We start from the raw sequence: 27,697 nt of genomic DNA on the forward strand, positions 1-27,697 counted from the left end.
CCGATGATTTTCGACTTTTTTTACACTCAGACCTCAATAGTCGTTTCCGAAGAATTTTGGCATGCTGAAACCGAATCCGTCGCCCGAATTGCTCTATCACGTCAGGTTTCGAGGATATCTGTAAATACCTAAAAGTGTCAAAAAAACCATTTTTCAGCTTTTTTTTTAGGTTGAAATAACTATATAAAACAATCCATTTTTTCAACGAATTTAATTCTGCAGGAAAAAATCTATAGAAACCATACGTTATTCGTTGAAAATCAAAACTGACATCGGCCTGTGTAATCCTTCACTCAAATATGTATCTAAAAATAGATATAAAAGAAGGATAATTTTGGAGTAAAGTTTGAAATATTTTTAAGCACATGTTAAAACGTCTAATATACACATGTGTGACATTATGTTAAAATATTAATAACTTATATCAGTAAAAATTTACAATATCGTATCATCTTTTTGGTGTAACGTGTGTAAAATTATTATACCCCCGGAGAAGGTCTTAACATCAAGAAAGAAAAACACCTTGGAAAACTCATGCTTATAGATAACGTAACGTCACGTAACATCCGCCGTAAAGTTTTCCGCTCACTTGGAATTCACGTAACTTCATATCCAACTCCGAGAATTGCCGGCAAGTCGCCCTCCTACCCCAACTCGCGATCTACATCGCAATAGTATCTACGTAAACCACCTCGATATGCAACGGGTTCAGGCACTGAATAATTGAAACGATCTTTCGTCTCCGCCACCGAGCACGAAATAAGGCAGCCGTGTAACAAGAGCGACATTAGCCTCTCGGAGTTTCTCCATGGCCGGGCGAGAGAGAGAGAGAGAGAGAGAGAGAGCGGCGCGATGGTTGTTTGCAATTTTAAGATGAAGACAAATTCAAGCAAACGTATGCGAAGCGAGAAAGACACATGAAGATGGAACAGCGTTGCGCAGAGTAGTACGTATATATACGTACTGCGAAATGTTTCTTTTCGTTGCGAGTGATGCGGGAGAAGTAGGAAACAACAATATGCTTCTCCCGCGAGCATCCCTTCTATTTATGTTCGTCACGGCGCTTATACTAACCGGAAAAAATTAGCTGAACCCGTACCGCGCTATTGTTCATTCTCATCTATCCTGCTAACTGAAAGACATTAAAAGAAATGTATTTTCTGAAAGTCGAAGAGTGAAATATCACTCGAAACGAGTAAAATCCAAGTGTAACGAAAAGTGAAATTGAGCCTGTGCATTTTGACTCTAAGAAAGAGTAAAATTGTGCTCTGTAATTTCAAGTAAAATCGCACTCCATCCGAGTGAAAGGGCATTCTTTCCGAGAGTGCAGTAGATAAATATCTCGATCAATATCCATAAAGTGAATTGTGCGTCATTATACATTTTTGAGTGGAAAATTTCACTCTGTTAGATAGAGTTATATTTATCGGTAGATCTTTAGTGAATCATGATTCACTGTAGCTTTAGAGTGAGATCGTGTTACTCCGGCGCACTAAAAACAAAATTTTTTTGTTTTAATTTGAAAAAATATTTAGTCCGATATGTGGAACTAAACATGTTAGTTAGTTAACTAAACATTAGTTGTTTCAATAATTATTAAGTTGCACTAAAACCAGTCATCAAAATTTTTTAATAAAGAATTAATTAATTCAACTAATGTTCAGTTAAACTAACTAAAATGGTTTACTTGCACGTATCAGACTAAATATTTTTTCGTATTAACACATTTTTTTTCAGTGTAGAGTAGCCGCTCTAAAAATTTAAGCAAAAAATTCATTCTTATCGTATGACTGTCCGCATTTATTCAAATTGGAGCGACAACCTTCTCTTTTGGAGTGACTATCACTCTAATATATTAGTGGCAAAAACCACTCTGTGAGATTTAGAGAGTATATATTAATAATATTAATTGGACACGTAAGACATCTCGCGCTGGATAAAAAAAATCGTAAACGTGCAAAATAACTGCAAAATAAAGTACATCGAGCGGTCGTTGTCGCGCCGACTATACTACTGCACTTGACACGACGCGATAACAAATCGCAACGATCGGACGATACGAAAGCGCACCCGCAGACAGTTTGCCAATGTTAACTGCCTCGGATTCGAGAGCGCGGCTTGTTAACGCTCCGCAACTTGTAAGCCACGACTAACAAAAAGGAGCAGACGCAAAGTGGATCTTTCGGATTTCTCCAAAGGGACAAAAGCCTCAGCGAGCTATGAAAGGCAGCGTCGAAGAATTACGAGCGATAACGACGACGACGACGGAGAGAGCCCGCTGATATAACGACGCGAACAGGTGCGCGTGTATACGCGACTGGAATAACTGTAAAGAGAAGCGGTGCACTGGGAGGTATGGGAACTTTGTTCATTATTCCAACAATTAGCGGGGCCCCCTATTTCTTGTCCCACTCGAGCAAGAAACGTCTCCTCGCGAGATGGTGACGCGCGCGCGCGCAAGCGTTGCCTGTCGTTTCCTTCTCTGTCATTTCCTTCTCCTCGAGGCGCAGCCTCACTTCGCTTTTCTTACCGTCGCTTATCTTTCCGAAGATTGACGAAAGTTGACTGTACTATGCCCGACAAAATAAAGGATCCCCGCATCATCGTAGTCGGTTAATGAACAGGCCTATAGCGATGTGGGACTTCCTGCTAATTAGCATTCTTCAACATTTTCTATAAAATCCGTTTCGATAGAGATCAATTTTTTTAACAAAAATTTCTGCGCTTTACGTAATCACGCGAAAATGTAATTTTACTGTAAATCGATGTTAATGTAAATCGCTTTTTTTCCCCCAAACCGGTCTCGATTTTCTGCCTGCGAACAGCTAAAATACGATTTGCCTTTCGATGACGTGCACTTACCTACCGTGCACTTAAGTTAAACCGACCGCGGGATAACAACATTTTGTAAGCTGCCAGTTGGAGATACGCCATTAAAATTTTACGTGATACAAAAAATACCGTGTACACGCTTATCGCGAAAATCATACGCCGCAATGGTCTCTCTATACAATCCGCGGCTCGGAGAAGTTTCGTTCGTTCGTTCGTGCAATTTTTTACTATCGCGTCGTTAAAAACGCAACGTTCTATGCCGTTATACGTCTTGTCTCTGAAGAAAGCCGCGAAAGCCGTCGCCTCTAAACGAACATCGCCAAACTAACAAGTCGCCGGCAACTCGGGGCGACAAAAGGGTAACAAAACGCTGAAAGATGGTACGGTCACCAGGTAGCTTTTCGCTGAACGAAATCGACAGGTGCGACCGCAGGCTGAAGCGGCGGGGCTTGCGAACAGCAGAGAAAACCGCAGCGGTCCGCAACCGCCGAGGACACTGCTATATTATTCCTGGCCTGCGCGTTTCGTATACGGACACGCTCGCTCTCTCTTTCTCTCGTTCGGGCCTCAAGCCTTGGTCGTCGTCGTTGTCGTCGTCGTCGACCGGGAACCGCGAGCAGCTTTCCCGACAAAGCTTTCCGTGTTAATATTCCGCGCCGGTGGAAGTTCCGTCGCGCTGCATCGCGCGACACCGACAAAAAGTCCCCCCCGTGCTCCGGCGATCGTCGCGCTTCCCTGTCGCAAAAACTAACGACCTCCCTTTGCTAAAGGGACCGGCGAGATATTTTTGCCGGTGTAGCGCAACGGTGTACCTCTTCGAAATACGATAAGCCCCGTGACCTACGGTAAGTCCGGTTACGCTTCTGTGGGACTAACGGCCAAGTGCTAGTGGGAAGGTATGACGCACATCGTTATTGCAAGCTTAAAAAGCTCGTAGAGAAGCGTCGTCAAAAAAAAAAAGTTGGCTGATACTTCGCTCTACTCTTTTTCGGCGAAAAATTAACGGCGCGTATTCACGAGAGATGAGGCGAAAAATAGATCTGGACGTAGATAATCCAATTTCGCATCGCCGTTGATTCGTTCTTTCCTCGTTGTCTTTAAACATTTAACGCACACCTCATTGCGTGAACATTGACAAAGAAAGAGAGGCCGATCAATGATTGTCGGAGCACAACCGCGATAGGAGAATGCAGGACAAAGTGGCGAAACGAGACGATGAGAGAGAGCGTGCGTACGTAGCTTTCTCCAAGTCCGTAATTAAACGGTACGCGGGCATATACGACAAAAGCGGCGTCGATCCGAAGGCAGCGACATGAAACAGCGGACGGGACATCATGGGCATCAAAGCTTTTCGAGCGCATAACGCATAAACGAGCGTATCAACGGCGCTATATACGAGCGCGAGATCGCCTGGAATATACGTCAGGTACGATTAACCGATTATAGGATTATCTCGTAATCGCAGCGAATAAACGTGCGTCGTCGACAATTTGCCCTGCGAGCGACTTTGAATACTATTTCGGGTAAAAATCTTAATCGAGATGCATGTACCTATATATATATAAGCGTTCGACACAATTCGGAAAGGAGGGTTCCCGCGCCATGTAAAATAATGAAGTGCTTTAGCCCGGCGTCGGGGAAAGATTGAAAAATAAAAACTTCCGGCGGGCTTGCACCTGCGTTCTTCTCCTCCGCATAAAGACGGAAAGGATAAGAGGAGAAATAGCCGACAACCCGCCGGACGTAAATAACCCACGAAGTTGTGAAAAAGAACGGTAACTGTAGCCGCAATCACGGGAAGTGGCCGAGTTTCAGCAAGTTTTCCATAATCCTCCTTGCGGCTTTACCGCGCGCGTCTTTTACGGTCATGACAGAAAGATGAAGATCTCGTAGGAACAGGACATGGAATAAACCGCCTCGCGGTGAAATCGGCTTTTCGGCCGGATATATGTCGGGACGTGCATACCGCATATATGGAATAACATTTAATCGTCGAAAGTTTCCGATCTCCTAAGAGCGCTCTCAAAAACTCCTATGCTTTTCCCAATTAATCTTTCGAATTAATTTTCGAGCCGCGAGCCGCAAGCCGCGCTTAGTCGAAAGGGCCGAAAAGAAGCCGCTTTTATTTCCTTTCTTACATACGTATATATCGTATATACAGACGGCAAACGAGGTCAAAGTTCACGCGTTAAATATTTAGAGCGTACTCCGCGCGATAACTTTGACTGCGTCCGCATCAACGGGGGCTGTTAGCATCCCTGACAAAGAGCAACAATTCCGAGCGTAGATTTAACACGGGGGCGGCGCAATAAGCCCTCTGAATATCGCGGCGGCGACCGGAATTTGCGCGAAACCGAATTTCTACCGTTGCTACTCTGCACCTAATTACGCAATTCATTAACAATACATGTATACTTCAAACGCGCGCTCTACTCTCTCCGCCTCTTTTTCTGCGCCGCGTTTGAATATCATTAGTCCGTAACAATGCACCCAGATTTGTAATGTCCATCAAAATCTGTTTCTGCCGCCGCGGCGGTTGTATTACATCTGTAATTAAATCCGCGATGGATACCGGAATTGAAAAGCCGTGCGCTGCAAATTCAAAGATGTTATTTTAGCCGAAGTTCTTTTTACACATTTCTTGCCGTTTTAAGTCACGTCACTTAATTAAACGTATTAACTTTTCATTTAATACAATTAAACATGTTAAATGACATAAAGAAACACGTAAACAGAGTTTCAGTCTAATGTGTTATTTTTAGACGTTTATATATGTGTGTGAAAATAACACACTTGAATTTGCAGTGCGTCGAGACAATATCGCGAAAAATCGTGACGATTGCGTAACGATTTTTCGGGAACCTCGCGAAACGTTTCGCTGCGGCTACGAAGATAAACAAGAACGCGTGTTGACTTGGGCAAGTTACAAAGAGTTATATTTAATGCGCTCACACACACAAGTGTTCTTATAGGGCAAATCAAATTTGCACATTACGCATTATTCGGACGTTATTACAAATAATATACACGTTACTATTGCGTATAGATAATCAAATTTCGTTAACAAGCTTGATTAACGCATTATCGTTGAAATTAATTATTGATAAAGCACATTATACTAGATTTTAGCTGCAATTATATGCAATATTGTAAACCGGGATTATGATAAATGCTATAATTTTCTCTCTGTGTGCGTGTGTGTGTGTGTACGGGTGTCGTTATGTTGCATTTACATCTTTTGAGTCTTACTAATGTAGGCAGATTGTAATACGGTTCTAATAACACGTCGCAAAATCCAGAATACCAGCAATGCCGCCAATATTTTGCAATTCCCTTTGTATCGAGATGATACGGATATCATGAAACTGATTGGCTACACGGAAACATTATGGACATTGCTCGTCAGCCTCGGCACGATTCCGGTTGACAGTTTGATTGCGAGTGCGATCCGGCTGTGCAATCCGGCGCTAACTTACAACGTTATCTGGAACTTTGTTCGGTGCCGATGAAATGAAATAAGCTCAACTGGGAAATCCCTCCCTTTCGCTCGCTCTCTCTCTCTTTCTCTTTCTCTACCTTCCTCCAGCTACGTTTCTACATTGAAAAGCAAACGGCATATTCCAACACTTCCGTTGGGTGTGACATTCTCAAACTTGAAGCGAAGTTATCCATAGCGCAGTGCAGGAAAACCGAGCTTATTTGAACATTCGCGATCCTGAGTACACATGGAATAAACTTACTTCAGAATCGCCGCATTGTTTCCCAAACCTTTTGTTACCCTCTTAATTATTACATCATAAATTTGTCGAGTGTAATTATCACAAATCTGCGTCGCTTGTTACTTGTAAAAAAAAAGGAGAAAAAAAATTGTCTAATCATTTCAAATTTCAATGCAATAGTGAGATATTAATAGAGAGATTTCGGAAACAATACGGTGAGATCCCATATAGCTGCGGTGGACAGTACAATAGTTTCCGAAAATTAAATTTCTGTCCCGCTGGATTTTTCGATGGATCATGTTAATAACCATTGTACGCGTGAAAGGCACGATAAAACCATTTTCAAAAGGCCGCAGTCCGGTTTAAGAGAGGTTATTTCAAAACGCACAATATCGCTATTCTAATACGTCATATAATATAATATGTATCGATTGATGAGCTAGCTGCTGCACGAGCTGCTACGAGAAGAGAGTATAACAATCGATATCGTTAATCGCGGACGGGAACTTCTCACAAAGGCTGAATACACCGAAAGATGAATACAATGGACAGATAAGTCGATGGCTTCGTGCTTATATAACTCCTCCTCGATTACGCTATTATACTTCCATACGTTATATATATAGGCTTCACTGGTTTCATTGTTATTGAAGCAGCAAGATTAATTAGCATTGCGACAGAACGAATATCGAAACGCGCGATGCAATTTATAAATAACACGGAATTGCATCTTCATATATATAGGGGAGAGTTGGCAATTACCGCGCGGTTGACAATTCCGCGCCATTGTTTATCTCAATAACTATTTGTATTACGCGCCTACAATGATGTTAATATCATAGAGTAACACGAAATACCCCACCCGCATGCGCCGTCAATGCGTTCCGGCCATCCATGTAAACACAGTGCGCTCTGGAAGCTTCTCTGCTTGCTCGTTGCAATTTTGCTGGTAGTTTCGATAAGAGGTGAGTAATATAATATTTACATTAGAGAAATAAATTTGACGGATTTGATAGGCTAAAACACTATAAAATTAGGTTGCAAAGTGATTTTAGAAACACGCGTTTCTTTCCTATATATTTTAAGGTTGTAAAGTAAAATAATTGAGTTTGATAATTTCACGCCCAAGGTATAATACTCATAGGTATAACTGTGTGTTAAGAGTTACCAAGACTGTTTAGTTTACAATGTAAAATGCTTACAGAAAAGATCGTTGCTTAGGTTTTGATTTGAATTTATAATGATCGTTATTTGTGTGTTAACACATTCACTTATTTTTATATGTAGGTAGCTACCAGACGATATTAATGCATAAATATAAAAAAACATTTTGTTATTGTGTTCTACTTCATGTCACTAACTGAAGCCAGAGTAACTTTTATAGGCACGGTTTTATTAAACTGGGTACGATTTTATCAGACCTGGTCACGATATTATCAGACCCAGTTTGATAATACCGCGTTTCCTCATTTTTTGGAAAATTATTAATATTTCAGTTTGTGTTTAACTTTCAAGATTATTGCTATGATATATGGATAGCCAAATAAATGACCTATCTAAAACTGCACAGTTTGTTTTTTTTTTTTTTTTTTGAAGCATTTCTGAGCTTAGGCTCAATAATTGCCAAAAAACTCTCCCCTATATATATAATATATATAATATTTATATATATATATATATACCGGGGGAGGGTAGGGGGGTCGAGAGTAAGCGGAGACAAAGAATTATTTTTAGCGAATAATCGCTGAGAAGAAAATTATTTCCAGCGTTCGCGAGGTTCGCGATGTGCCAACGCTCGTCTTGTTTGAAACGCAAAAAGCGGTGCCCTCACACGCGCGTTTTTGTCCGCTAAGAAACAATTTCATCAGCATACGCTCCGCTCTCCGCGGCTACGCTCTCGGAAACGGATCGTTCTAAATTAAGAAGCCGACATGCGGAAATAAACTTGCCTCCGTTACGGCAAAGCGGCGCTCTATCAGCCCCGGGGGTTGATACGGTCTCTGGTTTCTATTGGCAACGCGATATGGAGTTCAACGTCGAATCCGCAGTATCCATAACGGGGAGCATGATCCTTTCGAGACTGGTAAATTGAAGCCGAGATACGCAAGACCGGATCGCTTTTCCAAATTGAATTTTCCGCGGTGCTTAAACGTTCTTCCTCGTTCCGCGTTTCCCTACAGCGACAGACTAAAATCACTGAAATGTCCGCCTGTATGGCGGTATGTTTTCATCTCTGGGAATAAACATCTCGTCGGCTTCGTCTCAGCTGAAGACGGTACGAGAGCCATTTATGTTGGGGAAAGCGCGTCGCAAATGTAAACTTCAGGAGCAATAAATTGAGGTAAGACGTAAATATAAATGAGTGCAATTTTATCTACCTCAGTGATAATATTTAATAATGTTTTAACGTAAAATTGTGAAAATACTATTTAGAAATACTTTGCCGTATAGCGTAGTTGACAGAATTGTGCTTCAAGGTTTTATTATTCGTTACGATCGCTTATATTAAAAAGTCGACGAACGCGCGGATAAGTTTAATTTGATTCCAATCGTTGGGAAAGCGTAACATACTCTCCACCTGACAGAGATATAAGATATCGTCATTGCCGCCGTCGAGAGAAACATCGAGTCGAATGCGAAAACCGCTCCGAATATATCCTCGTCCATCGTCCCGTCACGTCGATCCCTCTCAAGCGAAATTAATCAATAATAGGACGGTTACGTTGCTGTCTAACGGACGGAAATTGCGTGCTCGCGCGTCAGTAGTAAATACAAATAACTGAGACTTATCGCCACCGCGACACTCTCGGTCTCGCATTGAAAGATTCTCTGTTCTGTTTGCCGAGATTCCCCAACGAGCACTCAATTAACCCGAATAAACTATTTCAAATTTATGTAAGTTACTTACGTCAGACACCGACGGCAATCTGTACCCAACGTATTAAATTTCCAACAGCCGTGACAATTATGTCATGTTGAAAAATGTAATACGCGGTTGATACTAGTAATTACGAATGTTTTATCGATATATACAATATGTATTCGATTTAGACAACTAATTTAGGTCCAGTTATTTCACAAGTGTCGGTTAACTTTTAATCTTAGATTAACTCACTCTTCGTCTCTTTCTAAGGGGGATGTTAAAAGGAGACGAAGAGTGAGTTAATCTAAGATTAAAAGTTAATCGAGACTTGTGAAACTCGGTCTTAGACAATTTCAATAATTTAGATTTAGATAATTTAGATTTATAAGGTCAAAGATTTAGGTAAGCATATTTTCGAGGCGGAAACTCACAATAATACACGGAAAAAATGGATTAGCTATATAGCAAATTTAGTTGTAAAATAGGGATAACATTTTTTGCAGCAAGAGCTATAATTTAGCACTAGTAATACAACTTTAACAAAAGGTTTTGCTACTATTGCTAAATTATAGCTCTCGCTGCAAAAAACGTTAGTTGTGCCTATTTTACAACTAAATTTGCTACAGTAGCTAATCCTTTTTTCCCGTGATATAATTATACAAGCTTACGTCCCCTGTTTCGGGCGTAAAGCTTCTCTATATGTTTCTCCGCGAATTTCTGATAACCAATTTACTCGCATTACTCTGTATAAGCAATGCACTTTGCCCGGTTAGGCTTCCGCGCATGCATACATAGACACAGTATAACGCTCACGCATTACTGTGAACCGAAGGGTCCATCCCGCTCTCGCGTCTGAGTGCGGAGAGGCCCGGTATAATCCGTGGTCTGGTCCAGATCAAAGACAAGTCCCGCGTAATATATTCTCTATGAATAACTCACGTCGAGATGTGGGATGACGGTTTCCTGGCGCCGCGCCGTGACCTTTCCTTCGCCACTTTTCTCGCGTTTCAAATCGGAAATTGTGTAACTAGAGAACCAACGCGTAATACGAAACGGGAAAATTAAACGGCGAAAACGCTCGCTCTGTAGAGACCGCTGCTGTTGCCGGCGCACTTCTATCGAAGAATATAAAATAAACTAGCGACCAGGGAGACGTTGGCGATAGTTTAATATCGCTGATACTTGGTCTTCGTTTTTCGATCGATATCCATAAACAGAAATATAACATGTGTATGAAGAATACAGGGGAAAAACAATCAAAGTCCACTTTTTGTCGAAATTGACCCGATCATGCTATATCTTGTGGCATTTTCATAATTCTTATCTGTTTTGATCAAGAATAAGTTACGATTTATTGGAAATAAGGCCGAAAAATGTACCGTGCTAGGAAAAACCGATCATAATCCACGCTTGTGGGAAAGAACCATCAAAGTCCAACGTATACAATGTAAACACATTACTTTTTGCACTAATTTTTCAATAACTTCCTAAGATATCTGCCTTGAAATTTAACCCTATATAGCTAGCCACACTTGTTTTCGAGTTCTTATTCGCCACACTCCGGTCCGTGAGACCCTTCGACTTTGCCGCATTATCATTTTCATTCTAATTAATATTTTTGTTGAGCTTGTATAATATAGGAATTGTGGAAATGAAATACAGAGTCTAAATAAGATGTTTATGTAGGCCAAGAAAATTATTTGAGTTTAACTGAAATTATTATAAGAAAACTGAAAAATTATTTTATTATGTGAAAATTAGAAGATCCGTTCAGCGGTCCACTGGGCCGGAATGTGGCGAGCTAGGGTTAAAATTGCGTGTGTCTCGAAATTACTCCGGTTGATCATTTCTCCTCTGTACCCTTCATATATAACATATATTTCCGCGCGCGCGCGTAAATACGTTCTGTAATTTCTAACCCACACTGGAGTGCCACTGACAGAGCATTCCAATGGGACAAAATACAATGGTTCTCGCGACGGAATTCGCCAGCTTGCTCGGACGTGACTCTGCCGTAGAAAAAAAGATTGGAGGAAACCAACTTTATTAAGATATGCCGGTTAACCGGGAAAATGCGGACAGAGCTTAAAAGCCGTCCCCGACGGGCGCTAAATAAGCCCGAGCGTTCCCGAGCACTCGGACAATATGGAGGGTGATGGTGGGTTCCACGGGATGGGCTTGCCCGCGCGCGGCTTAAACGGTAATTACGTCTCGGCGCATAATGCGTACATTTGTATCTATTAGTCGACAGCGGCAACAATGACGGCTCCTCGCGCGGTCCTAAGACCGCGGCATTAATCATCGTAACGCGCTGTCGCACGAAAACGCGACACTGATAGGAATCTCGAAACAGAGTGACTCGATAGTTTGCCCAGTTAGATGGTAAAAAGTACTCGTTTTAAGAACTGCTATTGTAAGTGGCGTGTATCGATGTAAATTGATTTTACATCGATTGCTGCAGGAAAGAATGTTGCTGTCGTTAAATACCCCCAACAATGAAGCGACGCTGCCGACGCTTATCGTTACTCTCTAAAAGTCAAAGAGTGAAATATCACTCAAAACGAGTGAAATACAAGTAACGAAAAGTGAAAATTGAGCCTGTGCACTTCGAGTGATTCGCCACTCTATGAGAAAGAGTAAAATTGCGCTCTATAAGTTGGAGTGAAATAGCACTCCGTTTTGAGTGAAAGGGCACTCTTTCCGAGTGCGATAGATCGATCAGTGTCTAAGAATAAATTATGTCACTCTACAGTTTTCAGTTGAAAATTTCACTCTGTTAGAGTGTTCAAGTTATTTATCGGTCGATTTTTAGTGAATCGTGATTCACTGTAGCTTTCGAGTGAGATTATATCACTCCGCGGTAGAGTAAAAATTTAAATAAAATTTAAAAAAAATTCACTTCCACCTTTTATATGACCGCTTGCACTTACTTAAATTAGAGTGACTGCAACCCTCTTTTTTCGAGTGACTATTGTAATTACTTCAATATATATTAGCGGCGAAACCACTCTGTGAGATTTAAAGAGTACCAAGTACAAATACCATATATGTTGTACTATAATATCAATTTATTAATTTCAGACGACTAACGCGGTTGTTTTACTGTCCCACTAAGAGATTACACCAAAATCAGTGTAGTCATTATCTGTCGCGTAGGATGCGTTTATCACGCGTCGTAAATCTGCGCGGAAATCTCGAGTTCGGCCGTCTACACGTTATCGGGATAATTTTATGATATTTCTCGCGTGATTTTACGGCCCGTCCCGTCCTCTGCGACTCGTCTGATTAATTTGATTGTGACGGTGAGACGATGACTGCGCGCGGATCGGACGAAGTTTCTTATCCGTCCGTCCTCGATTATAATTGCAACGAGTTTATTACAATCGGCGTCACGATATTATCTCTCGACGGCGAAAATCTCCTCGCCTGCTAAATTCGCCCGCGCGGAGAAACGTCTCGCGTATAATCCGGGCGGAGTCACGGCGTTAAGTGACGCGGAATTCAATGTTAGAACGAAAGCCCGGGTATAGCGGCGGTAACGAAGTCTTTATAGGCATCCCGTCGTAGCGTCGCGTCGTCGGCAGCGGGGCGTTAATTAATGCGTTAACGAAGAGGGCTGGTCCCCTACCGAGCCAGTAAAATTGGTATAAACATTTACGGCTCCAAGAAAGGATATCCGATTACGGTGAAGAACTTGGAGACGTGCATTTACCCCCGGAACTGTATGAGCAGCTGATAACTGAAGTAACGTTAAGACGCTTATCTAATTGTAATGTGAACAGACGGTAGGTTAATTATGGGGAACGCGAAAAGAGAAAAATTTCGCGTTTTTTTTTTAAGTTAATTAAAGTATGAATAATTTCTTTATACGCGCTCACATATTATGTATAAATATTTCTGCGGAGTAATCTCGTTCTTCGTTATCTCAGAAAATAACGACACTCCAGGAATTTTAAGGAATTTCATAATAATTTCATAACACTAATTCATAATACGGAGTTATCACTGGTGTGCAGTATCATAGCTTATTATTTTTTATTCTTATCATTTGTGTAATTGTTCTTCCGATTTTTTTTCTGATTCTAGGTCACTCCGAAGATCGCTCTATGCCGTCCACATGCGCGGATTTAGGTGTAGTTCATGCGTAAATAACATATCCTGCGAAACTAAAGAAATTATAAAGGATTCGCGGCGTTGAACCCGGGCGACGGATATGTAGCGCGCACGACGTCGAACAAAATTAAACTTCGCAACTTATTAACCTCGTAGGCATCGTAGTAGGCGTCTAGCGCGCCCTTGCGAGCCTATGAGAGGCCGCAAGCTCCTTTCCCAGCCGCGACTTTCATTTTGCGCGCGAGTGACTTCGTCCCCTCCATTTACCCTTGAAGCAGTCAGCCCGTAAAGACGGTGTAATTTTGTGCCTAGATTGTTTGTACATCGCGAAAAGTAACGCTAGAAAACGACACACAAAGTTCGCGTCTAACGAAAATTCTTATAGGTTTATCTCCTTCAGTTTTCTTTCTCTATCTATTAGTATGGAAATAAAATTGAAATTTAAAAAGTGATCGTATTGTTGGAATAAAATCGCGTTAATGGAAACAAAACCTCTCTTGTTTCTCCAAACAAAGCTTTTTTTCACGAATTTTTTGGGCGATGGAAAATCCTAAAATAACACACGGCCGATTGACATATTTAATAAATGTTTTTTTCAAACAACTACAATAACAGGATTCAGTTGCGTAGTCGGCGTAGTGTGTATCGGAAGGATAACTATTAAATTTAATAATACAGTTGTTACCGTTGTATATTGTTCGGGCATTGCCAATTATTTGTGAAGAACAAAATGGAGGAATGTTCGAACTCTGTAGATTTCCACGGTTGAATAGCACGGTTGAATACCGAAGTTAAATCGTTTAACAAGCGTTCTCGCCACTCGAACCGAATAATTTTTCTCATGGACGGTACGATGCAAGAATTATTAAGGGATATGTGGCGAAGTTGCGCGATATTCTGGATTGGCTTGGAAAGTTTCCAGCTAAGAGCGAGGTAGAAATGAGCTCGAATTGGTTGCCGCGCGTATCGCAGAAGTTGAAATCATGTCGGTTGTTGTTCGCTTCGAGAACGGACGAATGTATGTACGCTTATTAGTCGCGATTAAAAAAAAAACAACTTTACAAGCAACGACGATAACAGCGGCTTAATGATGGCGAACATTGTTATAAAAGTAATATACATAAAAATCGTTATCAACCAATAATATTTCATGTACAAGTATCTGCACATTCGTTTTTGCCTCTTCTCGCCACGTGATATTTTAATAATTCTTAAATGATATGAGAATCAATAAAACTTTATCATATGTCAAATTTTGTTGGCAAAACGAAACATCGCACACATTTGAAATATTTATACTATATTTTTTATAGCAAAGAAACGTTCGGCTATATAAAATTTTCCTCAGTAATTATTTACTTTAGGGACACCACGCCGATGACTTTGATCTTGACATATGTTCTCAAGACATGATCCTGAGTAACCTTCGAAAGGTTTTAGTGGGCGGTTATTGTTTATTCAAAAGTTATTGATAAATGTAACTGAGAAATATAACAGTTCGTGTCAATATATTAAGAGAAGTAATTTGCTGATATGTGTACCGTGTGTCTTTAGCACTGACACAACCTGTAGTATATTTCTCAATTTCCTGGTATATTCTCAAAATTTTTTGTTTATAACTTTTGAACAAACAATAACCGCCGACTAAAACCTTTTGAAGATTGACACGAACTCAGGGTCATGTCCTTGACAACATATGTCAAGATCAAAGTCATATGCGTGGTGTCCCCTAAAAGTATACATTACTTTTCTTCTCTCACACTCTTGTTTAGACGAAACATCTCGATATTTAGCTTCTCTGCGTCATGTTCCGCAAGAGCGATCAAGATAATCCATTGTGGAGGATTTGTAGAGGAGTGCTTTAAATTAGCGGGCGATTTGCGAGGATGTTAAGACAGTCGGCAACGCGAAACGGAATAGATGTGCTTTGCGGAGAGCGAGAGCTTCGTACGGGTGCATCTCTCAGCGAGAAAAGCGGGCCCTGAATCTTTCATGAAGAGGTCCGGTCCCTTTTAATGTGCATGTTAGGTGGCGCGGTCGCTGATGCGATCTATGTATACCCCCGTATACATAATGTGCATGTATGAATATAGCGGCGGTACAAGTCCTTTCCGGTGTATCACATCCTTATACATGAGACACGAATCCTGAGCGCTCTGATTATGGATCTCGGAGATGGTCCTCTCGCCGCTCACGATTAATGCGTAAGATTTTTCACTCGCCAAGAAGTTGTAACTTGACCCCAAGATTTACATACCTACTACGGAACATTCTAAGAATTTTCACGAGAACTTCCATTACGCCCAAATTATCAAATTACTCTGGGAACTTTTTAACATTAAAGTCGAAACCCCCCCCCCAGCGTAACAATTTGCAGACAAATAAAATTTTTCGTCCCACACCTGCCCGTGCAACGTGCCTTTTTTATTCAGTCTTCGAAAAGTCATCTTAGGCCCGCCATTAGACAAGTTAATTTAATTAGCTTCATAACGGCACAAAGCAAGATGCTTGACGATGTTCCTAAACGAAACGCACCCACGGCATATCGCCTTCCGCGAACAATCAATGAAGTATTTGCGGAGGGTCCTTGACGAGCACAAGGGCCGGGCGTAGGCGCTATAGAGATCAGCTCTGTACGCAGGTTTCGCAAGCGGCGGATAATCAACGGCCATTATGTCGTCAACGCTGTCGTTATCATCACCGTCATATCGCTATCGTCTTCTTCGACGCTGTCACGAACGTCACCGTCCTCACCGTCGTCGTCGTCGTCGTCGACGTATCTAATCCATTAATGACTATTGTTGTGTATCGAGGGGAGGAATCATCCCTTAGCGCCAACGTGACCCCCAACAACCTAACCCGGACTGACCTGAATTATCTGACTATATACGCGAGGCCAGGTCGAGGTGGACGTATGTCCGTTAAGCTTCTCCTGCCCACTCCTACGAGTATCTGCGCTAATCTGAGGAGAAAATCGGCTCTCTCTCGCCAATCGATCAGCGAGCTTACTCCATCAGCCCGTATCATCGCCGCACGCGCGCGAAATCATGTATCTCAGTACTGAAGAAGAGTACATTAAACGGCACGAACCTGTCGCGATGTGAAGATTCAATGATGCGGATCGCACCTTTATTCAGTTTATTCCGACGCAAATTTTTAGCTTTTCCTTCAGCAAAATACAAGTATAACTATTTTGCCCGATATATAACGATTATCATAATTCCAAGCAGGTATTTATCGCATTAATGCAAAATGGAGATGCGCAGGCCGGCCGCTTGGCCGGTGACTACTCGGATGGATGAATCGGCATTATTCAGGCCGACAAAGCGAACGAAATTCAATCGCTCTATCGAATCCGCATGGCCCGTAAACCTCATTGTCGTTATCGTCCAATCGGAAACAGGTCCACGCGACGTCGTTCATGTACGAAGCCCGTCGAGGATTATCAAACTGCTAAACGATGTTTCGTTGTCACGAATAACAAACACATTTCAAGTAGCGGGCAAAGGCTCTTGCACGCGCGACGCGGGCAAAAGGGGAGGGGGCATCAAACGGTTAATTAACGATTCGAGGAGATTAATGATGGATTTCGAGAGCGCCGATGTCGACTCGACAAAGCCCTCGAGATCAAGAGGCCATCGTGGGAAAACCGACGGAGAGAGTGGAAAGAATAGGCAAGAGACAGAGTCTCGATGATAGAAATGTAATTGATATAAATAAAAAAAAACCGTAGAGACAAGCCTGTAAGTGAGAGTCACTGATCTTTCTCTCTTTCTTTTGTTTTAAAAAATATGTCAAAAAAGAGATTTTTCTATCACGCTCTTTAATTTAATGTAATTATTAACTTTGATTAGTTTACAACGCGTTTATTCACACGTATTTATCTTCAAGGATTTTGTAGCTTTATGTCGATTTGACGACTAAGACTTTATCATTATTAACGTACCAATGAACAAACAAATATTTAGCTAATGAAGAAATAAGATAACGTGATCCGAAAGAGAAGCACAGTAGGAGGAGACGATGAAAGGACCGTAACGGAGAGGAGAGTACGCATCGAGCGATCGGGGGTAATCAGCATAAGACCCTCCGTCGCCGCTTTGTCGTAACATACACAAACGCATCGACGTCCGATGTGTTGTTACCAAACACACATGAATATCAATGCGACGCGACGCATCTCGATGAACCGCGTCGGCACGCGGCGCCAGCCGCCGTGACGAATGACGGACTCGTTTCCACGATTTTCATTTTCACACATACGACTCGACTTGCTGGCACGTGACTCCATAGCGAATAGCATTTCACCGAACGCGCCAGCAAAAATGTTCGCAATTATATCGCGACGCGGCGATACGGACGAAGGATGCAAATGCGCGGATCGCGATCGAACGCATGACTAGACGAACGATCGTCTGGCCGGCAACGATAAAACATAAATATACCGCTCGTGTGTGAGAACATATACATCGACGTTTAAACGAGGCCAATATATCACGCTTCTTGAAATTAAAGTATTTTTCCAAGTGTGTTATGTTTACACGCGTAAACGTCTAAAAATGACACATTTGACCCCGAAGCTCTTTTTAATACATTTAGTTTTACATTCTTCATGTTAAATTACGTCATTTAACTAGAAATGTGCGACAAAATTATGCATCGCGATTGCGATCTTGTTTAAGAATTAATCGCAGTGAATATACGTGTTAAATGTATAGAGATGTGCGCAAAATCACACACATCTCTACATTTAACACATTTAATAGTATTAAATGTGTTAATTTAATAATATTAACACGATTAAACGTATTAACTTGTAATTTAATAGTATTAAATTACAAAAGTTAATACGTTCAATCGTGTTAAAAGACGTAATTTAAAACGGCAAGAAATGTGTAAAAAAAGAGCTTCTCAGCTAAAATAACACACTTAAATTTGCACAGTGAACTTGTTTCTATTATAGAGCAAAAATAGAAACGTCGCATTACGTGGAAAATAATGCGTGAGAGAGAATCGTCCCGTGAGTAATTTATCCATCGCGCTTTATCAACCGTGTGCTCCGCGCTATTTCCTTAGAACATCTTAATCCGAGGTTTACATCGCATACGTACGCAGCTCGAATATAGCTCGATAATTTACTCGGCAAACCGCCTCTGTTACCAATGTCTTGCGCGAAATCCGGCTTCGCGCACGTTAGATCGGCAGCCTAAACGAGCAGACGATCTCCGCCTCGCTACGTCGCGTTACTCCGCGAAATATCGCGGTAATAAGTATTCGCGAGATATCGGCGCGACATATCGGACGGTCATTTCATCGCGAGGAAAATAGCCGCAATTACGCGATCTACGCGTAATCCGTTAAGTCCCTGACATAATATTCCGTTATTATAAGCAAGGAAGAGGGCAATTACCGCGACCGCGCGGCTAATCCTCGGCTGCTCGATAGCGTTTGCACGTGCCGCGCGCTAGATAGCTATTCCGTTTGCTATGTTATTCATTAGCTGGGCCTAGGAAGCCCCCGAATTATACAGGCTATCTCCCACGACTTACAGTCGTCCCGCGTATATAACCCGGGCCCTTTGAATCGTATTTGCCCACGCATATGTTTAAGCGCTCTTGGGCGCTTTGACCGAGGTGTACCCGGCGCCGATTATCCGAGCTCTCCCGCGAAACCTTGAACACCGGTCGCGCCGCGGCTTCCGGCCGTTTCCGTCCTGCGCCTGCAACGGATAAAACGTTAAACGGCTTGGGGCTCGTTAGACCGCGATATATCCTCACGTTCGTGAAAGAGAAAATTCTCCCCCGACACGGACGAGAGAGCGCGCGCGCGCGCGCGCGCGTTTTAACGCTGCTCGAAAACTTTGAATAACGGGGTCTGTTGTTGGTCTGTTAATCCCTCGGGGGTGCTCGTATTAATGTATTAAAGTCCCGTAAATATTTGAAATTTCGCTTTGCGAGATAATAATCTATGTCTGCGCAATTATAGGAGTATTGTATACATCTACGATATTATTAGAAAATATCAGAATGCGTGAAATCACTTTATCCGTGCTTCGAGTAACGGCACAACTCGATAAATTTGATATATATACCTATCCAATAACGTTACAGCGATGCCAAACCAACCGAGGGAGAAGAGGATTCATGCAGGGTAGAAATGTCATCTTGTTACCGCGTCGAAAGGTTACCCACTACGTCAAACGTGGTGGGCGGAGAACAAAGAAGCAGGCTTCGATGAACAAAGAGCCGGAGAACGGATCGCATTCAAAACTACCGTGTTCGCATAGGAATCCAACAATGGTCGGGTATCAACCGATTCGCGTTTGGGGGGAGAACTTTGGTATCGCGTTCGCTATCCCAGCCAGCGTCAACTTACTTGGGTAACCAGTAAGAAGAGCTACAAATGCGCGGTGGACAGTCGTACCTCGATGCGCCGAGAATCATTTGGAGCTTTAGATATTTACCGAGTGGGTATAATTATGTCAAGTAAGGTGAACGTTGCAGCGCATAGAAACTTCGTAAAGAGCAATTTATAATATAACTTTTTTTTTTTGTATATGTACGACTGCTTGCACGACGTCAATTTTGCAGTCTCCTTGAAAATTAATTGGGGAAAGCTGTGTCCCGCGATACACGCGCAAGGTCTTTCCTTCTCAGATCTTCGCCGGTTTTCGAAGCCGACAATAAATAACATGGGAAGTACGGGAAATCCCATTTGCTGTCGATCCGGAAAGATTGATAAATTGCCCTTATTAATCCTCGAGCGGAGCCTACGCGCGGAGGACTCGAAGATGAAGTTTCGTCGCAGACGATATCTTCCGGAGAAGTTAACTTCTCTTGAAATAACACCCGTGCGGGATTCCTCCCGTTTACATTAATACGTAAACACCGAATCGAGCTTACGACAAAAATTAAACAAATCAACAAGTTAACAAATAGAAAAAAAAATTATCGCTCGACCGGAAACTCAAAGTTGGGAAAATAAAAAAAAATGTCTACTTACGTGAATGGCAGAAGTTTCAAGAAGATAGGTGGAAGGACTGTCAAGTGGAGGTATGGACATCACATCGACAGGCTTGGTCGTTATAAACGGAGGGAACCGGAGTCAAAACATTGGCCGTACAGTATTAGCAAAACAATCGTCGCATCGTCTAATTTTTTAATTAATTAAAAACGCGATACCACTCTTCGCGATTGTGGAAATAAACGCTCCTTCCGTATGGACAAGAAAATATTTTTTTAATCTTTAGCATCGCGCGCGCTATTCATTTCGTCATTCCAAGATCGCACTCAATCGCAATAATAAGTGATGTTATACAACTATAGACGATAATTTCAACACGATTCTAAAAGTGTTATCAATATTGATCAAAGTTTCCTCTCTTATGAATCGCATGAAGTTGATAATCAAATTTGTACAAGTCTTACTCCTACAAATATCTTAATTATATTTTTCGGTACGTTTTCGGATCTACTAATTCCACCAAGAAATTATAGAAGAGAGAAACAGCGATAGTCGTAGAGATGCAAGAGAATATACGAGAATGAAAGAGAAGGAAGAGCGTGATAGATACAGAGAGTTCTACGAGAGATAGAAGTAAAAAAAAGAAAGATAGAACTAAAAACGTGGCGCATACGGGAGAGCTCGTACCTTCTGCCCGCTGTGAAGAGTATCTCTGTAAAGTAAAACAGAAAAGAGAAGAGTTAGAAAAAGTGTACATAAATATGATAGGTAGAGAGATAGATAGATAGACATAGCAGAGAGCGCGGGTACAGTAGGCGATTCTCTAAGTTGAAACAGTTACCCGAGAAAGAAAGAGAAAGAGAGAGAGAGAGAGAAAGAGAGTTTTCTATTCTATTAATTAATATCACAATGTGAAGATAGATATGTGCGTATGAAAGAGAGACAAAAAAAGAAAGAGAGAGAGAGAGGCACAGAAATGGGTGACAGAAAAGTAAAGAGATAGAAGAGTATAACACATATAGCTAAAGTGGCAGAATGGACTAATTTTTGTGAATTAAGTAAATTTCGTCTCTATTGAATATTGTCTCTAACAAAATAAAAAATTATCGATTAGGCAAATTATTTATTAAAATTAATTACCAATTAGAATTATTTAGAAATTTTTTAACATCCATAGCTGCATTTATTATAAGAATCGCGACGGGTCTTCAATGTGCATTCAATAACGTAAACTTTATCAGTACATAAGAGGTTCAATGAAAAAAAAAAGATACAGAGACAATCATGTCGTCCCAACATTATTTATTCAATTTTTATTTACAACTTTTTTAAAGCTAAAAATATCTAGAAACTAAAATATATCTGGAGGTAGCTTCTTCTCCGTCTCCGAATATCAGTAGCTGCAACCATTGGTCTGAAAGAAAGCCCGGATTGAAGGGAACTGAAAACAACGAAGAGATAAGCGTAACGTTTCATACCGTCTGAAACTATAAACGTATAGTTTTAAAAAAGTAAGAATATTTTTTTCATAACGCAATTAAACTGCTGTTTCTCGTCTATAAACATAATAAATAATTATGTTAAATAAGTAACATTTACTTCGCTAGTAAATAATTAATCTAATTAACAGTTAAGACTTTTTAATAATAAATGATTATATTATATATACGCATTAGCATTAAATCCTGCAGTTAATAATATTACACGCAAAAATTAAACCGCGAGAATCTCTCTGTTTCCTATAATATCGTTCCGTAATTTCACATTAATTCCAATTGAAATTTATTTTTGCAAAGGCAAAGGAAGGCCTTCGAGGTGATTTAGTCCACCACGTACGGTAAAGTTTCTCCCTTAGGTACTATTTACGTAAGCAGCGGCTGTGTAAGTTTGCATAACTTTCGGTTCGCAATGGCCCAGGCGATTTTTCGAGGCGCCGCGTGATGCCCCCCCCCCCCGTGTTTAATTTTCTCACCGTCTCGCTTGCCGTAACGTCGGCAACGAATTCTAATTAGGCACATTATCAACCCATCGCGAATTGCTGCCTGTTGGTCCACGATAACACGCGAAGGTTTCCCTTTAACACGGATCGCAATGGCACGAGGAACTAAGCGGAATTTCGACTTAAGACGCGAACAACGATCGAGTAAACCGCGACTCTGACCGCAGGATGCGGTTTATTCTATTCTGCCAACGTGGCTAAAGAAACTACCTCCCATGTCTTTCCAGAGAGATAGTCAGTGTATTACTGTATCTATTAATATCTGTTAATTATTTCTTTCGCCGATGGTTTGCTCTTTAACCCTTTCGCGCCTCGCCGGGATATATATGTCCCACCTATACAGAAAAATTCATAACTTTTTCAAATAATAACCTTTTGATAAGCGGCTTTGGCTTATTTTATTCATGGAGAGTCAACACTACTCGGAAAAAAATTATGAAGCATATGTTATTCAATTGTTATTATAAAAAAATGGGTCAAATTTTAAGCAAAAATGGAAATTTGAGGTAAAATTATTAGTAGCTCAATCACCAACTTCTACACGAAAAAAAATTTAGCTAAATTTAATCGTTAAATATGGATAACCAACACTTTTTACAGTGAGAGCTATAATTTAGCAATAATAGCAAAACCTTTTATTCTCGCTGCAAAAAATTTAATGTTAGTTATCCATATATTAGAGGTGACGGCCGGTCTAGTGGGTGTAACCATATTCGAATCCCGCTGGGCCACTGAGAATATCTCAGTAAAAATGCCGCACCCCCCATCTGACGAAAAAAAGTAACTTCTAGATGGGAAAACTGGACTCCGTCTTTCGGAAAGAGACGTTAAGCAGTTGGTCTACTCATAGCCGTCGACCGCTATGAGGTACCTCAGGAAAAAAGTCACTAACCCGCTCGATAAGCGTGGTGGTGACTTCTAGTTAGCGTAGGCGTAGAGCTGACAACCCACCTACATAATGAAACAAACCTGTCATGAACGCATTACTATAGTAATGCAGGTCAAGGCTTTCCCCAAGGTGTAGTGCCACTGGATTATTATTATTATTATTATCCATATATTACACTAAGAAAAAAATGTTCTGCATTTTAGTAAATATTAGTTTGCATACAACTGTGACTCCATTTACTTAAATAAAGAAAATTTTCCTTTTTATTAATATATGTATATTTATTCAATTTATTGAGAAAAAAATATACTAATAAAAAGGAAAATTTTCTTTATTTTAGTAAATGCAGTCACAGTTGTATGCAAACTAATATTTACTAAAAGGCAGAACATTTTTTTCTCAGGGTACGACTATATTAGCTGTAGTAGCTAATCTTTTTTTTCCGTGTAAGACGGAATAAATCCAGATAAGTTGGTTTTTAAGGTTTTTGAGGTTGCTGATCAAAAATGGAAATAATTAGAGAGCAGCATATTTAATAATAAATAATCGTTATGAGAAGTCGCGTAAATTGATGTTATTACTACGCAAAATGACGACCGATATACTAGTATAATTTTGTCGATAGAATAACAAATGCGGTCGATGAGCGGTAAAGCTTTTCGTTGTCGCGGTATAACATGATGCAGACCCAAATTTGTCAATAACGATGAAGTGTCCATTAAATTTACATAATTACAAATAAGCTTAATGGCATGCTAGGTGAAGTAGGTAGGTGGTGGGCTATTTCAAGTCCGATTACGCGCATACTAGACATATATGTATAGGTAAGCAAACATCTCGGGTGAAGAGCCAAATCGGAATATACTGATTGCACCCAGTCCCTCTTATTGCACTGTATATCATCGGTGTCCCATAATCGGAATGGAATCGAATACTAATGCAACAGCGTGATGTACATTATTGCATTAGTTGTATTAATTATGCTAATTAATGATGTTAAACAATGTCAACAAACAGCGGCACAGGCTCCGATGACGCACAACATTGTCGATTATCTGGCGCGCGGATGCCGCGCTGCGCGTGTAAATCGTGTATAATTTTTCGTTTGAATAAAATTATTTTCTACTTATTATGTAGGATAATACTTAACGGTCGTCTCTATACACTGTAGATCGTAAACCAAACTAATCCTACAGGAATAATTAATCCGCACAGTCATTTAGGCTTAACGGGCCCATGAACGTGAGCCGAACACCATGTGGGCACTCGCATATATTTACACATCGTGTACAACCATATACTCGCGTTTTTTTTTAACGATAATGTAATAAATTTGAGGAAAAACGAAAGCAGTTATACAATCTAATAATAAAAGTAAGGACAAGATTCACGAATGGAGAGCGAAAGCTAAAGCTCATTTTTATGTATTTACATTCCTTAATTAGAAAAAATAAATCAGACGAACAAAACGGGCTATTGCGATTATCTATTTCGTGCAACACAAAAGGCAAAACGTGATTGACGCGAAATTTTCATGATAAAACCGACGTCGTCCAACACGATCCTTCACCGCTCCTTCAGCTCGCGCATGTCGCGCACTCGTGTGGACTCGTCGTATTGACATGTAGGACGTGTTTTGCCTGGGCTCGCAGCACACAGGCGTCCACTCGCAGCACAGGCAGACCCCCGGGGGCACATGCACGCGCATCAACGGATACCACATCGCGATTGGCACTCGAGAATGCCGTACATACGGCGTCCTCGTCCACCAAACGCGTGCATGTGTGTCCCGCCGACGGTGACTGTGTGTGTGTATGTGTGTGTGTGTGTGTGTGTGTGTGTATATGCGCGCACGTGCTGAAGAGAGAGCGGATAAGCGAGGGTAGGATGATGCAGCAGCTACAGGTAAATGTAATTAGAGATTGATCGAATGGTAAGCGCGCGGAGCCGTCTAATTGCCCGAGCCGATAGCTATCTTCCGGCGGATGCTCGACCGACGAGAAAGCTCGGCTCCTAGGACTACGATTGGCGGAACAACGATTGGAGAATCGGCAACGGCCAGGAAGAACCTGGTGAGACGAGATTATGATTCCCTTAGCCGAACTGATCGCAATACGATCTTTGATCTTTCGCCAAATTGCGAGATTATAAGGATGTTCTGGATGATTTGTCAAAACGCTACGAAGTTGATGAAAATTTAATATCATAATTTGTATTTTCTTTCAAAGTTCGGACCAAATTTCAGATCAATTCACAATTTAGATAAAAAGTTATCAATTTTTTAACATCCGAATTTTAACACGTAACCTTGTGGCGTTACAGAGAAAAGTGAAAAAAAACATTAAATAATACTACCAATATAGTGATATTTTACACACAAGTAGATCATCAGCAAACAAAAATCTAGCAACAAAATGTTAAACAAAATTTGAAACAATTTACAACATTAGAGTTTTAAAGAAATTGCAAAAAAAACAGAAATTATTGCTCGGACTTTTGGCGCGCGCAGTATGGAAGCAATTACTTTATTTTATAATTTTTCACATATTTCACGTTATATTAAGTTGAATTCGGGGCAAATTACTCTCAAATTTTTTGCCGAGATTTTCTTGAAGAAAAAAAATAGTAGCAGTTATTTACAATCACTAAATCTACGTCTTTTACATTCTATTAAATTTGCCATACCTATTTATATACATTTTTTTGTCTTTGGATCTCTGAAGAATTAATATCGGGCATGGTTTCTTTTGGTTGGACCGGTACCTTTAGAACGCCCTTAACAAAATCCTTAACAGATTAAGAAAATTTTCACGAAAGTGAAAACCATGAGGCGTACACAAAAAAAGGAATATTCTTGATTAAAAAATATCTTTAATTTCAACGTTAAAAAAATTGGAAGTCTTGAAATGAGATTATATTGCGTTAAACGAAGAAAATTTTTTTGGATAAAGTCATATAGTTCAACCAAGAAAAAAAATGTTGAAATAAAGAGTTGAAGTTCTTATAAGAAGATGTAGATTGTTTCGTCTTTACGCAAGATTACTATAATCTTATAAGAATTTCAACATTTTATTTCAACATTTCAACTTTTTATTTGAACATTTTTTTTCTTGGTTGAACTATATAATGAGTTCATTCAAGCAAGTTTTCTTCGTTTAACGCACACAATAAAAAATCGTGCGTACATAGCGGTCCATATGTTAAAATTTTCTTGTGTTACCAAGATTTGATTATTATTTCAATGTAAAATTAACATACAACAGCTATGTTATTATTTTCTTAACATTTTCATGTGTTACATTTATGTCAACGTGATAACTTAACACTTTATATATGTCATTTAGAAATTAAATATTATTTTGAGTTATTCTTTTAACACAATTATTTAAAAAAATCAACACGTCTTAAAGTAATTTTAAGGTGGTTGGGTCATCAGAGCATGTCAAAGAAAAAAATCCGAATTAAAAATATGTTATTAAAAAAACCTAAATACGCGCGCTCTTAAATTTGCAATTTTGAGAAGATCTGACGTCTAGTTTTTGAGATATTAAATCTCAAAATTGGCATTTTTAACATAGGTTTTAATAGGAAATTGTACCGAAAACATACATTGTTCGAGAATTTCACTCACTGTCTGTAAAGAAACAAGTTCAAAAAACTGAAAATAACATTATTTGATTCTTCTAGCACTTGTTGAGTATCAGTATAAAACAAAACGACGTTGACGTGTAATAAGGCCAAAAATTCAATCAAAAGTTGATGAATCGTCGCGTTTCTGGTCGGCCTTTCGATCAGCTGTACGCGACGTGACCATGTGGCAACGCCGCGCCGTGTAGTGTTTTCTTTCCACAGCACTATTCTTTTGCAAGCAAATCTTTCGTTATCGAAATTGTTTGTTACCTTCCATTATTTTTCAACATAAACACAATACATAACCTCACTCAAACACATGGCACTGGCATGTTAGCTGCCTACAGCGAAGAGATGCAATGTCGCGACATTTCTCTTGTATACGAATGTCAACTGAAGTCAAATATTGAACTGTTTACATTTATCGGTAGATAAATTGATACATAATCGAATGAGAAATTACATTATAAAACCAGTAATTATACAAGTGTCTAGAATATATCCATAAAAATGGTTTTTCTTAAAATAAAATTTAGGCCTTATATTGACTCATATGGTACTAGCCCAACCACCTTAACACATAAATAAAAGTTAAAGTAAATTTTCAAATAATCGTAAACTTTGACACACAAAATAATTAAATTGACTAAAATTAAATGTTTCTATTACACATAATTCAAGTAAAATCT

At 40.2% G+C, this 27,697-nt stretch overlaps 1 protein-coding gene across 1 annotated transcript in view; it reads right to left on the reverse strand.

Annotated features, from left to right (window-relative positions):
* Window positions 1-27,697, reverse strand: part of Heph (polypyrimidine tract-binding protein 1 heph) — a 459,111-nt gene that overhangs the window by 393,662 nt on the left and 37,752 nt on the right. Inside the window, exon 2 of the mRNA XM_077414716.1 lies at window positions 21,178-21,202. Coding sequence (XP_077270842.1) covers window positions 21,178-21,202 — 25 coding nt within the window. The remainder of the gene's footprint in view (window positions 1-21,177; window positions 21,203-27,697) is intronic.

The sequence above is a fragment of the Temnothorax americanus genome, unplaced genomic scaffold (assembly GCF_048541705.1).
Source record: "Temnothorax americanus isolate GAGA-0224 unplaced genomic scaffold, ASM4854170v1 Scaffold37, whole genome shotgun sequence".
Lineage (NCBI taxonomy): Eukaryota > Metazoa > Arthropoda > Insecta > Hymenoptera > Formicidae > Temnothorax > Temnothorax americanus.